Here is an 18,218-nt window from a genome sequence, read left to right as displayed (position 1 = left end):
TGTAAGACCTTAGGTGTAACTGATTTGTCCCAACTGCAGTGCAACCTCCTCCAGAAAGGCAAGGAAAGAGAGTAGGATAGTAAATAAATAAAAAGAACATAAACTGATGTCTACTACCCAGTGTTTAAGAAAAATGTCCCAAAACATCATTGAAATTGAGAATGAAAAAGGAAATAAGGCAAAATTGATGTTCTTTACAAAAGGAGTGAAAATGAGTGAAGTTCTGAAATCAGAACTGCCTTGAACAGTTATCCATCTTCGACACTTAAGTCAGCCAACTAAAGCATTTTTGTTATTGTGCAAGACTCTGAGGTAGGTGAATTATTTGGCATGGTTTTCTCTAGGCTTCTGAGGAGGACTAACAGCAGTAGCTAACACAGCCCAACACCATACCCTATCTCCTAACACTTGAAGGCTGGGGAAGGCGGACATGAATTTTCACCTTGCTCCCGCTGTGCCAGGTACCACACACAACGCATTGGGTCATTTGCCAGGGTCGGAGACTGGCCACTTTTTAGCTTTCCATACCATGACCCAACACGTGAAGATCTTATTAACAAACTCAGTCATAATCTTCAACTGCATCTGAATAACTATTTCTAAGTCTCAACGTAAGGTAGCTCTGTAAACAGAGTTCAATAGATTCCATACAGCTCAAGCTCCAGTTACCATTCTGTTTTGACAGAGTTTTGCCTAAAAAGTTTTCCTCACCAAAGTTCAGAAGCGGTGTAAGTGCTCCATTTAGTAAGGATGTAGGTCCTGTTCTTTGGCAGTGTATGCTGCATTCAGGACCCCTTAAACTGATTTACAGTAAAATGATTGAAAAAAAATAAGACTGACTGGATACATTACAAACAAGTTTAAACACAACACTGCGGACTGCCTACCCAACACAAATATCTAGAGACATTTTGCAAAGCTGCCTTGAGTTGTCTGTCAGTAATTTCCCTTCGAAGATTCAAAACTGTAAACCTTCTCTGCAAAAAAAGCCAGAAGGGAAGACAAAGCGAGGAATGTCTTGCAAAAATAATAATAAAAAAAAAGTAATGTGAGAAGCAGTTTATTCTACTTGTAAAAGCTACCTAAGAGAATTGCCTATTTACAGAATTGAACTTAGAATTTGTACACAAGTTTCTTATTGTCACAGCAAATAATGAAATAAAATTTTAATAGCTGCCTTTACTGCTAGGTGGATCAAGAAACTCCACACGCACTTATTGTTTAAATCAACTCTGAAGAGGCTCTTAAAAGCAATAATTATATTCAATTACCACAGGCTTCAAATGTACCTGAGAAATTTATCTAAGAAAGACAGATAAATCTCTCATAAAACAAGTAAGAGATTATACATGCACAAGCAGCCAAGAAATAACAAACATCTATTCAATAGGAAAGTGATTTCTAGTGCATTCCTTTTTTGGATGCAACTATGTAAGAAGAGCTTTTGTATTAACTCACTCATCAGTTCACTCAGTGAGTTTACACTGTAACATGATGGCTTTTATCCAAGCAGCAGGTAAGCTCCACAGAATGAGTGGCCATAAGCTCATGCTCTGGCATCATCTTTGCTCCTTCTTGTACCCAAGATTACAGTTCTGCATAATATTATGTATTTTACAACATAAAATAAGGAAACAATTACATAAAAGAATCCCATGTAAATCAAGTAGTATCTCCTGGCAAAATTCCAAGGAGGTTTTTCTTTCTTTTAGAGACTTTAGTATGAATTCTCATGACAATTTTTGTTGAACTACATTTTATCCCAATTCCATACGGAAGACCACTTCCAGACATACACAGCTGCATACACAAAAATTAGTCAGGACTTAACAAGAAATCAAATCTTTCTAGACATCATTCTTTTCCAACCAAAGTTGACAAGCAGAATCAAACTGACTGGAACTGTGACCCCAAATTTGCAATTTTTGATAAGTTATTACATTTTCTAATGTATTATACTGGCCTGTATTAAAGTAGTTTTAGACTGACAGCTAACTTGGAAAACCGTCCCCAACCTGAACACCAACAAAGAAGCAGAAAATTAAAAATTTGACAACAGGAACTCTACACTGTCTGTACGCCACTAATATTCAATGAAATGTTTTAAGTACATTAAGGAAGAACCATTACAAATTTAAAAAAAAAACACTATGACTACTGATGGGGGAAAAGGAGCAAACAGAAATTCTATTGGCCCAAAGTTGAGCAGGGAAAAAAATGCTGCTTCATGTCCAAGCACAAAACATCTATTGGTTCTGCACTTACTCTCACTATTTCAATTTCTTGCCAAGCGAAAGGAAGTTCACAGTCAAAAGTTGATACAGATACTCAGGTAGTACAGATGAGAAAACATTAGAAAGACCTACAGTTTGACTCTTTTCATACACTGGTAAGTAGGAAGGGAAAAACGTGTGGAACAGCAATATTAGTGAATGAGACAGATAAGGAAAAGACCAACATATTGAACAGGAAAAAAGACTAGAAAGACAGGAAAAAGAATAGAGTATAATGTGGATTTTTCTGTGAGAGGAAAAAAAAAAATAAAAGCAGAGACATAAACTGGGAAAAAAAAAAAAAGACAGGTTACAGAAACAACATGACATGGACTGGTTTCCCTGTAGGAAATGACATGTTCTGTTTTGTTTTTTTTTAAATATAATGAAGTGTATTCTTCTTTTGCTCCTATGTCCACCAACCATCATGGAATAACGTAAGAGAAAGAAACTAGAATGATAAGGAACTGCACAAAAATGTGTTAATAAGACTACTCATAAATTGAGTTCACTGCCTACAAAAGGGAAAACACAAAAATACAAAGGAGGGAGTAGTTAGGTATCATGGGGAAAAGGCAGTGCAAGTGGAAGACTAAGTAGAAAAAATAAGCTATTAGTATAAAATATTAACAATTTTTTTAAATAGTCTTGCCACACTTCAAAAAAGATTCCATCTCACTGACACTTATTTAGGAGCAGGTATTCTATTTCTTCTATAGGCAATTAATCCTGCTAAAGGAAGCATTGTTTACAAAAGCAAAAGTCTGCAAGATTTAGCCTTAATATATTGGTACTGCTGTTCTTGTTTATGAAGTTCTTATTAATAATTAAAACAGTAGGACTAAGTGGTAATTAATATTAACATTTCAAATAAGGTGTAATATTCTTACATATGGGACATATTTCACATTGCTTTCAAAATAAACCATTATTCAAAGATATATAAAGCAGTATTTTTAATTAACAAAACAGTCCCCACTCTGTATAAGAATAATCAGACACCGCAGATAACTTTGCAGTTCAACTGAATAACACAGCTTTCTTAATTCTTGAACTTATCATTGATACATGGAAGAAAACACACAACATTACAGTAGCTATTGATAAATTTTACGTAAACTGCATTTAAAGAACTGTAGTTTTAGCTTATTTAAAGCTCACAAGTTTGCAAATATATACATTGCATACAGATAAAAAGACTCATAATTATACCTTATTGTAACGATCATGAGGAACGGACTGCAACACAATAGGTTCCATTGTAGCGACATTCGCAAACTGCACCTCGGGAATGTACAGAGCACAAACCACATGAGCCCAACCTACAAAAAGTTACAATTGTATTTAATTTTAACGTTTTCTAGAAGCTCAAAGGACATTTCAATTACTCTACGAAGAACCTCTTACAACACTCTTCTCCATTAACTATTTTAACAGTTTAAAACATTGCAGACCTAAATGGCTTAAATCACGTTCACATTTCATTTTATATTACCCAAAGTTAAGATGAGCTGTAAAATATTTTAAGTTTATTGTGTGGAGAATTCCTAAAAATAATACTTCATGAACTGCAGACAGTAATGATTCATACAAACACAAATGGAAAAGCAGTTTCTTTCTTTAAATTACTTGGATTACCACAGAAAACACTTAAAAACTATGCAAATTCCCACAAAAGAAAAATAGGGTCTGAAGAAACTATTCATGCAAGCCTTACTTTCGTGTAAGACTTTCTGCGTACACTTTTTAGTTAAACAAAACCATTCTGAATTGACTAGACTCATCTATTCTCTCCAAAGCAAGAAATCCCACATCATGCTCACACACACACATAAATATATACAAAAAAAAAAAACAACCCAAAACCCAAATACCTACGATATTTTTTTTTTTCCTAGTTTTAAAGATTTAGACAACTTATTTATCCTAACTAGATCAACTCCTACATCCAGTTCTGTTCTAAGCCACTGACTTGGGGCTCAGTTACTTACCTCATTGTACTTTAGCAACATTTCAAGAAATAAATGAAGTACAAACTGCCATTTTGAGCCACTTTTTAAAAAATTTTCTACAGGCCATTTTAAAACTATCACTAACAAACTAACAGAGAAAAAAAGAACACAAAACACCCATGAACACCTCAGGTTGTATGTTCTCTGTTTGATATATCTTCATGGAATTAGTGTTCATAAGGATTTTCTTAAGACTTGCACACTGCCCTGAGCCACAGCCATCTTACTAGAGACAGATAAGGAAATGTTAACATGGTGTTAAAGGTGGATATTTCTCTTTAAATCTCCTCCCCTGAAAAAGTATTAATCTAATAACCCACTAAACCCACAGAAAAGGTGACAGACAGTGTCTACATAGCAAAACAAATGACATACATCAGCACTGACAAACTTCTTGGAAAAGAGATTAAAAACTGCTCAAGGAACTAAGGACCAGGGACCTTCTCCACCTATTTCCAGTATCTTCTTCAGATCCTAAACAATCTGACCTTTGCAAAAAATGACAACTTGCCCAATAAGAAATTAAATCACAGGGAAGGTTGCAGCATTTTTATCCCCATCTACAAGCCACAAATGCCTAAGCCTGCATGACCTCCCACTGGGACTCAAAGAGTCCATGCACCAAGCTACTTAAGTGTTACTTTGTCCAAGGTTTCACTGGTTAAGAAAGACTGAAGTATCAGAAAGCTCATCTGGAAGAACCAAAACCTCAGCACACTGAGGAGTTCCTTCCCATGAAAGCATGGGGAAGAAATTCTTCCCTCACGAGTATTGCTGAGGACTGGTTTCCTGAAGAGGCTGTGCAATCTCCATCACTGGAGAACTTTGCAAGGTCTGTAGACCCCTCCACAAAATTTATCAGTTAAGGGTGGCCAGAGCGTTCAGTTTCACCACAGAAAGACAAAACAGTCGTGGAAAACAGAATAGGAAGTAAACAAGATTCACCTTTTTCCTGAACACCAAAAGATTACTCAAGACTATTCCAAAGCATGAAACCAAGGACACCCGAAGGGAGCAAGTGTGACAGCTGTCTCAATGATGGAAGAATGAGCTACTATTACTAGCATACAAGTAGCCTTTATTTCCAACCTTCTGGAACCAAGAGGCTTTTGACTGCATAACAAAGTGAGAAAATGCCTCTCCCATCTTCCTAGGGAGGAAAGTGAATGGCCAGGGCTTTGCTTCCTGCTCTACCTCCTCCTTATGCCTTTCAGATTTTTAAACTCTAGAAGCATACATAAATAGCACAGAATGCAGAAACAAAAAAATTCAGTATCATCTTCCCCAAGAAAACATCTCAAGAGTGCAGTCATAAGGCTACATACTCATGTGCTTATTATCACATGTGGTTTATTTCAGTCCATATTAGCCCAGGCTTAAAAGGCAAAATGAAACAACACACAAACACACAAGACTTCATTTAGCCAGACAGAGTAGGCCACTTTCATTGGAGAGCTCAGACTCTCCTAGTTGACAGGACAGAACCCAAATATTCCCCTTCCTTGTCAAGTACTTACACCATTCTGCTGCCTGGCCCAGAGAAGCTGCTACTCCCTTCCCCTTTAGACAACTCAGAGACTCTCCTGCCATCTTCAAAGCTGAGTAGTTTTGTGTATTATTTCTTACTAGATGACAGAGACACTTTTTTGCAAGAATAATTAAACATTCCAAACAGACACCCACCCAAATGTGTGCATGTATATAACTTGCTGAAGAAGCAAGCATTTTTATCTGGATTTATAATATTTAAGGCCACATTAAAGTCACATTCTTCAATTAGCTCCATACATAAGTCATAAACTTCATATAACTTATTACAATATTTCTGGGCAACTATACATCTTCCACTCCAAAAAAAGACATAATTAAATTAAATTGAGGTTTCCCAATGCTTAAGTGTGAATACACACATCTCAAGAGTAAAACAAAAACAAAGCTTACTGATGACAGCCAACTTAAAATATATGTTCAATATATTTCAATTGCACTTTCTAGTTTTACTTACTCATTACTTTCAGTAACTTTAGGAAATTCTAACAGAAATATTTTTGCATATCCACTTTATTTTATAAGGTAACTCAAGTATAGCTATAACACTTTTCCACATTTAAAAATAAGCCCAAGATCTACTTCAGTAACAATAATGACAAAAACAGTAATTTCAAACAGCAAGAATTGAAAATTAATGCCAAAAAGCCTTCAAAATTAAAATATATCTTATGAAAGCTTTTTACTTGAGCCCCGCTGCCACCATTTTTTCTTTAAGTATCTGTCAGAAAAGAACACTGAGATTTGCCAATTTTAGGTTTTGTCCTGGCATGTCAAATGCTTAATTACAAGTCAGGATCCATCCTCATTTTACAAACCTTTTGCTGAGATTCTGATCTCAGATGCCTAACTAATTTTCACCTCAGTGAAAACTTTCTAACATTGCATATTCAAAATATTTAAGTATGTAATATTCATTAACGTTCAGTGTAACAGATCTCGAGTTCCAGAGCCTTAACTAAAAGTCTGTCATCCCAACAACAGCAAACAGGTAACTATTTCATCACTAGTTAATAAAAGCTGTTGCCAACACATAATTGTATACTAACAACCAAATTCTCTTACAGTAATAATCCACCCTACCACTCAAATACAGAGAAGGCAGAGTGCTAACAATTGCAGAACAGGCTCTGGACAATCGATGCCAAAGGAGCACAGCAGAGCAGTAGTAGCCAGAACCTTGAAGTCACAGAGAAGTCTCAAAACAGAGCTCTGTGATGTCATCACCATCTCCTAACTCCAATCTGACCTCTGAATAAGATTTGCTTATGCATTCTGTGAAAGTTCCTAAAGAGTCCATTGTATTTCACCAAGGAATTTTATGCCATCTGTAACTTTAACTCACTCCTAACCAAAGTGAACACCATTTTTTAGCACAGAAAAAGCTTTCTTTGTTTGAAACACTAGTTTGCTTATTAGAGTCACTCTGGGTTGTAGCTTACGGACACACCTCAATCCATTTCAACTGTGAGCTGTCATGGGAAGGTAAAGTCCCACCTCCCTCTCCCTGAAGTACAACTTGCCATATACTGGGGCAGATAAAACTGTATTCATTTCATTACTAACCCTGGGGCAAGACAGCAATTTACCCTGTGGTCACATCAGCAAGCTGATGAAAGGCATGCTAAGGTTTTATGTTTACCATAAACAAAAGCACAGGTGAAAAAACAAGCCAGCACAGGAAAAGCACAGCCCTCTCCTTTCTGCAGAGGTCTGGGAACTGCACCCCAGGTTCTGCTGCCAGCACATCTGCTGGCTGATCCCAAAACTCTATCCCAAAGCCCCATCCCACCCTGATAGGTAAAGCCAGAGAAGATGTGCATAAGACCAGAATTGTTACTATGTGCTACGGGGAAAGATTAAGTACTATTTTGAACCTTTAGTCCAAATGCCTCATTAAAGCATTCCATATACCTATATTCCTTTCCCACAAAGGTAACAAAACTTGCAAAAAAGATGAAGCTGCTTAAAATACTGCAGTTTCCTTAACCTCGCAAACACTGTTTTAGAGATTGCTGGAGCTAATAACGTGGTATTATTCACTACACTGTTTGATCCACTCCTTGAAAAGATAGAGGAAAAAGGATGCCCACACTAATTGCTGCAGATCCCTCCCCCAGCAGCTGACGGCCAACTTCATCACCAGTACGCTGAATCAAGTGACAATTTCTACTAAAAATAACACTAATAAACCTGTTATCTGTGAAGAAAAGGCTCCGTTCCACAGAGCTTTACTACAGAATTTCACCTAATTCTGCATTTATCAATACTTGCTCTTCAATTAAAGAATAAGTACATATGAAAAATTCTCATTGGCTCTTCGTTTGGCAGCACAACAAATAGTTTGTTTCTGAAGCAGCTCCAGCTTACATCCCACTGGTCCACTAAGTAAGCCAACAGCTTTAATCATCTTATCTTGCATGCTATGGCATTAATGAGTCTCTTACTCCTCTCTAAAGACATTTTATACAACAAAAGGAAAAAATGTCATAAATATTTATCTAAAGCTTTCTCTTAATTTTTTTCCAGGTTCCCAGTGTAGTTCCTTACATTGCATTTACTAGTAAAATAATTAGTAAACATTTAATTTTTTATGGTAATATTAACGGATTATATGGTAATATGTGTATTTATTAGTAAAATATTTTTGTTTTGCTTAGATAATATTACTGCCTTTTCTAGTAAAAAATACACATGCTAAATCTTGCAAATCTCTGTAAAAGGACCTGAACATTTTTATGTAAACATTTCTAGCAAAATGCATAAGCCTAAATATATAACATTATACCATCCATATTCTTAAACATGAATACCATGAAAACACATCAGAACAGCAAACCCGAGAGCGAGAGCTGCTGACACCAGTAATGCTAAGAGTAAGAAAAGCTGGCATGTGGTGTTTTTATAGACTTGGGGGATCCCAACGCTGACCCAGGGGATGGGAAGAGGGCCTGAAGGATGACATAAAACCACTGCATTGTTAGCTGGCCTTTTCCCAAGCAGCTGCATGAAAGAAGCCTTGGTGAAAAGTCGACACAAAGAATGCTGTTACACAGCATTCCTCATCATCAGCCAGTGGAATCAGATTTCAAAGCAACAAGTCGCACACCAAGCTGAAGCTCTTCGGCTCAGAGAGAAATGTGGACAAAGATTACTGTAAGAGAACTATTTAAACATCCAAAAAATATATCCAACGAACAGCGTGCTTGGGAAAAGAGAAAAAAAAAAAAAAAGGAACAAGTGAGCTTTTTTTTAATGTATTAAATGTGTTTTTACACTTTGCCCAACTCCTAAACCGCATACAGAGAACAGATACTGCTACAAACAGCTTAATTGCTCTTTCAGTAGCCTTCTTACACATAAAACAGCAATCAATAAAGAATTCCCACATACACCACAGTTTTTTTTCCTCATTTTCAAAACCTTTCATATTCAGTTACGTATTTTAAACCACAATGATGCCCCTAAATGAACACTACTACCAAATGTAGCACAGGCTTTTGTTCATAAGCATATTCAAAGACAAAAGTTCATTGAAGTTTCAGCTCAATTCTACTTTCTTATTTTCAGTAAAAAATAACAAAATACAGAATTTCTATAACTGCAGACAGTGACCACAGACTTCCTAATGCTTTTGTAAATAGTTTCACAGGGTTCAGGTACAAAGAAGATCCTTTTCCCCCACAACACATTAAGCAGCCAAAACATTACTATGTATTATTTACATATTCAAAGCTCATTTTTAAAGTTTCTGGCAATCACCCTGACTAGAACCATGCAATGTCCCATCACCATTAACGAATGAATTACATCAAATTTGCAGCTAAATATGGTCAACTCTTCATAATCCTCAGCACATGCTCTCTTCACAATAAACCACATCACGGATGTCATGCAGACTGCATGCTATGAAGTGCAACTGTATTGTTTCCAAGACCCATGCAAGTTTCAGCAAAAGCTGAACAATCATTTTCACACAGTGTGAGAAGAAATCCAACCAACACGTGCGTTCAGCTCTTAGCTGTTCCTGTTCTGTGCCAATACAGGTCTCTGGCAATGGAAAGCCCTGAACGTACAATGAAGCAGCCCAAAGTTCTGGATTCAGCTCAAATCCATATCAAATTCTCTCTCAGCCCACTACCAACAGGAGCAGCCACTGCCACCAGACCAACAGGAGGCAGCTAATACAGTTGCAGTTACCTCAGGTAACTGAAATTCCCCTATCCCACTCTACCTCTAATTACCCAAATGGTCAAGAGTCAACAAAGACTGTAAAAACAGTTAACACCTCAAAAATTTACATTGCCCATGTATTCTGTTCTCAGAACGGATGCAGAAAACCAAGCACTCGACGTTAAGAATATTCCTCAAGCAAAAATTGTTAAAATTAACACTTGTGTTCCAATTTGAGGTTCTGTCCCAGATTCAATGTAGTGTGAATTGCTAGCTAATGTTTTGTAATTACCGAGAAAAAATCTGTACCAAAAAGTGGTGACCTGTAATCATATTAGCAATCTATGCTATGGAACACTAAATCATATTGTTGTCATTTGGCAGCTTAGATAGATACAGATTTGCTTCTCTAAAACTTCATATGCAGTTCTGGTAGGGATTATGTGTCACTTCGAAGAGGAAGAGAAGCAGAAAGGGGATGGGTCATACTTCCATACAAGGAATACCCCATCAGTCCAGGGCTTCCCTGAAAGGAGACAGAAAAAGAATATGACAAGGGTCTATAAAACCACAAGTGGTACTGAAAATAAAATAACTGGTCTTTGTCACTTCCCTTGACTTAGCAACTGCCACGTGCCATCAAATAAAACCGTGATTTAAAGGACTCACAATCTGCATACTACTGTTACACATCACACTGATCAGCTGTGAAATGTCTTGCTACAGACACTAACACTCTAAAAGAAATAGACAAATTAAGCGTGTAACAGACACATTTAAAACACACCTGATAGATACAACATTTTGTGTTCTTTGAAAACACAAAAAATACCATCACTGGTTCAAGCAGTCCCAAAGCATAAACACCTGTAGGTTGGGAACATATTCTGAGAAAGCATGCATGAAATTTCCCAAGAACCAAGTTCATACTGACAAAGAGAGCATGATCCTCTTCTCTTGCTACCACATACTTGCTACCATTTCCAATTTATGTAGAAGATACAGGACAGAATCACACCAAGAATGCCACATTTGTGGTATTGCTGAAAACTTTAATTCCTTATTTACTATGAGACTGGAAAACCCAACATTACTCCCTTAGCAACTGTACCAACAAGCATAACTAAAGAATTTTAGATATCTCCAAATAGAAATATAAAACGTAAAAAGGAAATTTCAAGAAGCAACGAGCTCCAAAAAATCAAATAAATTGTAACAGATAAGTAAAAGGGAGAAGGAGAAAGAACAAAACGCAAAAGAACCTCAAATCACGCAGAGAAGGAGGAGTTAAAAGATAGGGAAAAATAAAGACAAATGCACCAAATACAACTATTGCTGTTTTTAGTAACACTTACAAACAACACAAGTTTGACTCATGGACTATTCTGTCACAGACAGATAGATGAATAGATATTATAGTGCCCCAGAGTTCTTAAAGACAAGATAATGCCACCAAATAAGAGCCATAAGCTTAGGCTATTTTCAGGGACAGCTGTACAGCTGACTTAAGACAGCTTACATACAGGCTACCGCTAAAAGAATGGTCCTGTTCATTCCCTGACATCAGCACTGTCAGCTGGATCAGGGAACTGATTTAATTTGGCTGAAAATGAACACAGGAAACAAAGTTGTAAACACCAATGCCACCACAAAGAAGGAGGCAGTAATGCACAGTAAGGGCCCTACTGCAATAACAACGTCTTACTGCAGATTAAGAAAATCATGGAATCCTAGACTAAAAGCTCAGCAGACAAAACACCACGATTCCAAATGTAAAAGAAAATATAGCACCTTCAATACCCAAAACTAAACACGTTTCTTCACATTAGTAAAAGGCAGATATTCAGAAGACTGTTTAAAAAAATAAGAAAGTTATCATTAACACCAGCAGACCACACGAGTTATCTGCACACTACAACAAAAACTGCATTGGCTTTCTGGTCAATGCTGGTGGAAGTTTTAAAAATCAAGTTTTAACCCGAGATTCCCAGGACATGACCTCCTACAGTACTACCCTGACACTGAAATTCTTCTGGCACAATCCCTTCTATTAAGCAATATTTTGAAAGGAAAACTTCAAGTTAACAGTGTAGGTTTCCATGCCATAACACCAGTTAGAGTTCATTTTTCCAAGGCTCACACCCCTCTGTAAACCCGATACTAAAAGTGCAGTTGGTCCATAAAGTCGGATTTGCTGTATTCGCCCCACAGACAATATCTATTACTGAGGGAGGTTCAGTAAAACACAAATTCTCAAGACTTCTCTATCAGCTTTTCACTGATAAAAATCGCCAGTCATGAACATGAAAAGAGGGACAATACCATTTGTCCAGTGTAACCTTTGCTATTTAAACTTAAGTAATTTCAACCAGATAAAGCAATTCACTTTCAGACAGAAACTCATAATTACAAAGAGTACAGTTGCATGAGAGAATCTAAAGGATGTTCAGACATTTGATGCAAACTGCCAAAATACACTCTCAAGACTTTCTAAAAATTCTTCAAAATTACCATACAGAACAGCAAGGCATTCCCAAACACTACTTTAAATACAGAAGCGGAAAATCCTTCAGCTACCTCACGCTTCAGTTGCCATTCTGAAGAAATTAATTCAATGCTGCTGCATATTAACCTGTTTGAGAGGTTTACTTTTAAGGCTAAAGTACTGTGCTGGCACTCATTAAGGTAGTTTCGCTGACACACTAACTTAATACAATCTCCTAACATGAACGACACAAAATTCTCTAACATGTTTGAGATAAGCAGACACTAGAATAGTGAATACCAGAAGGTATGTTATACATTATTGTCAAACATACTGATTAGAAAGGGAAAGAGGAGACCAGTCCAAATACAAGCAGGATCTGGCCTGTGCAATTCAACTGTAAAAGGAACAGCAAAGCCACTGCAACTACAATGCTAAACTGAGATTAAGATAAAAATTAAGTAGAATACTATGTATGCAGCACAGAATCTCCAGAAAACAATTAACATAGACTGTCCAAATGATATCTGCAATCCTGATCGTTCTTTCTCCTCTCCCAAGAGAAAGGTCACAGTATCAAAATGACTGCGCTATTTACAAATAGATGATGGACAGGAATTTAGAAGTATCTAATACAGATAGAAGACAACAATCCAGAAATGACTGGAAAGTTAATTGAAAGATTTCATTCACATCAACCAACTATTACAAAAAACAAGCAAGGCATGGTATCCTGTGGAGATTTCTTTTAGCAGTTCTACTTGGCAGGAGTAGAACTGATGATAACCTGAGTGATACAATTAGAAAGATGCAAGGGACAGGTAATTGCTACTACAACTTTTCAGCTCTAGCTTCTTTGTTACTGAGCCTATTAGTAAACCAAACATGAAAGAGCTATCTTTGAAAATGCACCAACACATTCAGCCTGGCTATAGACATAAAAATTAACTTTCTCCCATGAACGATGCACTTTGAATAGCTTTCTATAAATGTTCAAACTCCAACTAAATATATATAAAATTTATCTGTTTCCCTAGCAAATTCTTGTGTTAAAATGCAGTTTCTCCTTTACTGTAACTTTTATCTACAAGTAAGTCTAAGAATAATAACTGATGTTCTCAAACTTAAAGTCATCCTAATCTGGACTACTGCAAAATAGTTATCACTTTCTAAGCTAGTATGATAAACCAGTTGCTAGTTTCCACTGTTATTAGATCCCTACATATTCTTTTCACAGTCTTATTTCCCTCACACAGAATAAGAGAGTTCACAAATAGTAAGAATAAAACTTACCCCCATTATCTGTTCTCTTTAAAGCACCATCCTTATGAGGGCATAATTCACATCTCTAGGAAAAAAAAGCAAAAATGAAATAAAAAAATGGAATGATCACAGAAGCATTACAAAAGAAACCATACAAATCAAATCTATTAGGTGTCAGTAAAAAAGTAACCACTATAGAAAAGTGAATGGGCATATTTTTCCTTAACCCTCACTGTTGTATTAAAGCTAGTTTGTCACAAACAAAGCCTTCCCCTTTGGATCTTGAAACCGCAGTGTATTTAAGCTATTCACAATTCCACCTCCAAGTTTTAATCCCTGGATTCCACACCATGGAATTCTGGATACATGTCACCAAGAATGGGGCAGAGTGCCTTGACAAGAAACTTGGGCGCAGTCCAAAGACTCCCTACTGTAAGCCCTTCTCCTTGGATCTTTGTACTCACCAAAATGGTCAATCACAAAGATGTGCCACAGATACAATTAGAGCAGAGAACAGCTACAGTAAGAACTGGTTTCATAGTCCCTGCTGACTCACACTTATTCCAACAAGCCAAAAACAACTTAATTTTCTGTTTCATGAACTGGTCAAAAGTTGACTCATCCCTGAAATTCCCAAAGACTGCGTGTCTTGAAACATGCAGCTGGGCATCCTTCTCTTGTGACATACCAGAGTGACAGCAGTGCAATCTTTCTGCTGCAACTGTTTCTATCAACTTCCTAACATCAAGCTTAGCACTGTTTTCCACAATAGAGTCAATCAATTCCAAATCAGTCCAGAGACTATATAAACTGAACAGGTTTGACACACATTCCACTTAACTGGTCCAGATGATGTGAAAAGCAGTACTGATACAGGAGAACCTATACCTAGACATCATTTTATTGCAATCTTTATGTATTCCCAAATTAGTAACAACCCAAACCGTACCAGTCTAACAAGCTTTTTAAGAAACCCAGTAACAGTCTGATCTTCAGATGCATCCTTTCATCACACCCTTCAAATGGAGACAGACATCAGTATGGATCTTCTCTGTTTCCTGAGCTGCACAGTTCTCTGTTATCAGCTAACTGCTAAGTTAGCAGATAAAGGAGCCTACGATGCTCTATGTGCCTCAAAAACAGTTTGTGCAGACTTGGGGAATTCCTGAAACTAACACAGATAAAGTATATCTTCAGGACTATGTAACCTGTAACAAAACTGGTATTAGCAGCAAAGAGGCTTTCACAGAAGGTAAAACTGAAAAGTTTTTGAATTATTTTTGCTGAGTACATTGGTATAGGCAGATGCACACAAGAAAAAGAATCTTTAGGATTCCTCCTTCCTGTCTTTTGCTTCCCTTACTCTTCCCTCACATCAACCCATGAAAATGATCAGCAACTTATTAAAAGGCAATATTAAGTCTACAGTGAAATTCAAAGGTCAAAGTGTCTGAAAACTTCCAAACTATTCTGTAAGCTCCAGACTTGGAGCACTATACCACTTCTTTTTCAAGTCAAGATCATAATGACCTTCTTGCAACTGAAATGAACGATTGGTTCATTCCCTTTCCATGTCAGGGAATTGAAATTAGATGATCTTTAAGGTCTCTTCCAACCTAAGACATTCCATGACTCCATTATTCCTTTCCAACAAAATCTTACATATGCAGTAAATGTGCTGTACCTTAACACTTCAGCTCTCCATGTTTGGAGATTAACTACATGCAAGCTGCTGAGACACGCAGTAGCTGGAGGTTAATTTTAATGAATTCCATATATACTGGATTAGACTCTCAAAGTAAGAAGCCTGGTACATACTGACAATAATAGTGCAGTAAAGTTTGTTTCCATCCCAAAGCTTAAGAGCAGTGAGCTGAGATGATGTATCTAGCACAGAGACAACTGAAGCTATTAACATAGTTTCCCTTGCCCTACCTCCACAAGCCTGTGAAAATTCATCATATATTTTCACTAGTAGTAAAACCAGTTTAGGAGGTTCCCTTCTTTTTCCCTTCACCACTCCCTTAATAATCTCTCCTTCCATCACTCCCACAGCTGCTAAACTCTGCAAGGCTGCTCTTCAAACCAGATCAGTGAAATGGAGTGAAATAAACTTTTAATATTTTCAATTCAGTGTGTATTTCTCACACAATTTACAGCATAATCCCACAGTTAGTTACAACAGCAATACAGAAGGCAGGGAATGGCAGTACTGCAACATAAACAAGAATGAATAAACTTCTTGAACAAACTTTATATAAGTCATAGAATAAAAAAAATTGAAAACAATCACAAGATACTGAGTGACAAGGAACAGAACCAGTTATTTATGTGTAAGAGTTCAGTATGCTCCTTTGTCTCTTCAGAGCTTAGTTTCAACTCTCAGATCCCCATAGGGCTCAGGTCCATTAGATCTCCCCTCATTATTCCTCTGTAGCTGCAACCAGTCAGGGAAGAATAAAGATAGGAGACAGAAAACTGATCTGGAGGAGAGAGCTTTGACAACGAAAGAAAACTGAAGTGTTGGGAATTCTGTAGAGTATCCTGCTATTGGCAGGGAGCAGAATGCCTGTGCTCGGCTCTCGAGCTGGAGGTGGGATTCTGATGATATGTAGCGTTTCTGGTGCTATGAATTCTAGCTACCATCTGCAATAAAGTAGCATCATAATAAGCTAATATACCACACAGCGACCCTTTGCCCTTTTTGCTCTAGGCTATGAATCTAACCGGTTCCCGGCCTACACGCTCTCATATGTTACCTCCTCACAACAGGCATCACGCAGCAGAACCAGTGTCCTTGCCTGGTGAGCCCCACGTGCCTCATTCCCACCTGATTGAGACAAGTAAGTAAAGCAGCAGAACATTTTCCCATTACATTTTCAACAAATATTTTACTACTCGTTCTAAAATCTTAGAGAAGTACTAGATAGAGCAACCATTTCAGATGGATCTCATGTCACAGACCTTCCTTTGCCTGACCCTTCACATGAAGTCTCTAAAATTGTATGCAGACTGGATATAAGGAGAAAGATGAAGCACCAGAACAGGTTGCCAGGAGAGGTGGTGGATGCTCTGTCCCTGGAGACATCCAAGGACAGGCTGGACAGGGCTCTGAGCAACCTGATGCAACTGTAGGTGTCCCTGTTCATTGCAGAGGAGTTGGACTAGATGGCCTTTAAGGGTCCCTTCCAACACAAATGATTTTATGTTTCTGTGTTTCAAAAAAAGTGGTAACTTCAGCTGAGAATTTGCAAAGTGGCTAAAAAAAAAAAAAAAAAAAAAAAATCCTGGGTACTTTCAAAATGCTTAAACACATGTTGTTACAAAAGATTCTTTAGGAGAAAAGAAATACTATAGCATCCATATATACGTATTTCAAAAATCCAGTTAATTTTAATTTCTTATTTGAATGTTTTCATCCAAAATCATGTCTCCTTCTTTAACTTATGGACAGACTTTAATGTTGAATTGAACAACAGCTGAATCTCTCTACTAAATGCCACATCTGCATGTAACTCACACAACAGAATAAAGCTTCAATCTTTGTGACAGTTGAAGGCAAAAAGGTTCTGTATGGATGGCCAGATGACCTATAATATTCAACCACTGACAACAGCAAGGTTCTCTTCCCCAGTTGTGGGTCTCAGCCCCGGCAAAGGATTTCTGAGATTTACTGTTCATGGAACTACTAAATCTACTGGGGAAAAAAAAATACAGCAAAAACAGGGCAAACTTCTAAGACTGATCAACAATTCAGATAAACATCGGGTGTGACCATGCAAATGGGAATACCAGAAAGGCTGACTGTGATGCAAAGGAACAGCCACATCCTTTACTGCGTGCACAGCGGGCCATGAGAGCATGCGGTGCTGTAGGTACAACCAGCTGATTTCGATTTGAAGAAGAGAAGTGATAAAAGGAGCATTACTGGCTTACAGAATGTAACATGCAGACCTCAGTTCTGAAGCTCGCTGGTGGAACAGACTAAGTTCACAGACATAGCTTTTGTCTTAAACAAGTAAAAAATAATCAAGAATAACAGTAAAATAAAAAGAATGGAGGTGACCATTAAAGACACATAGTAGGAAAAGTAAAGACAGAAAGACCAAAACAACACAAGTAAAGCAAGAGCTACATAAACTCAACTTCCTATACTGAATTACTCAGAATACAACTTGGCTCCACTGCATTAAGGTCCCAAGTTTTCTCCCTCATTTTAGATAAATACATCATTCCATTTTAACCAAGAATAACAACTGCCAAATCCATCAGTAGACATTATACAAATTAATTACTGGAGCCTTTTTGGTTAACTTAATTCCACCAATTTTTCAATCAGAAAAAGAGAGAAACTGATTTAGTCCAACAGACCAGCTTATTCGTGTTGAAATGAAGAGACTTATGGAGTAGACAGAGTATATAAATAGGAACAAGACTATAAGAGAAGAAAAGAATGGTAGAAAT

General features: G+C 37.2%; 1 protein-coding gene across 2 annotated transcripts in view; it reads right to left on the bottom strand.

The window, feature by feature from the left end:
* MLLT10 (MLLT10 histone lysine methyltransferase DOT1L cofactor) overlaps positions 1 to 18,218 on the bottom strand; it is a gene marked incomplete at both ends in the record, with an annotated part of 111,225 nt that overhangs the window by 78,394 nt on the left and 14,613 nt on the right. For both annotated transcript variants that reach the window (XM_079538190.1, XM_079538191.1), the window contains 2 exons: positions 3,486 to 3,595; positions 13,785 to 13,839. In XM_079538190.1, the coding sequence (XP_079394316.1) occupies positions 3,486 to 3,595; positions 13,785 to 13,839 (165 nt within the window). The remainder of the gene's footprint in view (positions 1 to 3,485; positions 3,596 to 13,784; positions 13,840 to 18,218) is intronic.

Source organism: Tetrao urogallus (assembly GCF_951394365.1).
Source record: "Tetrao urogallus genome assembly, chromosome: 7".
NCBI classification, from domain to species: Eukaryota; Metazoa; Chordata; class Aves; order Galliformes; family Phasianidae; genus Tetrao; species Tetrao urogallus.
The sequence above is the reverse complement of the archived record's forward strand: the minus strand, read 5'-3'. Positions and strand labels throughout refer to the sequence as shown.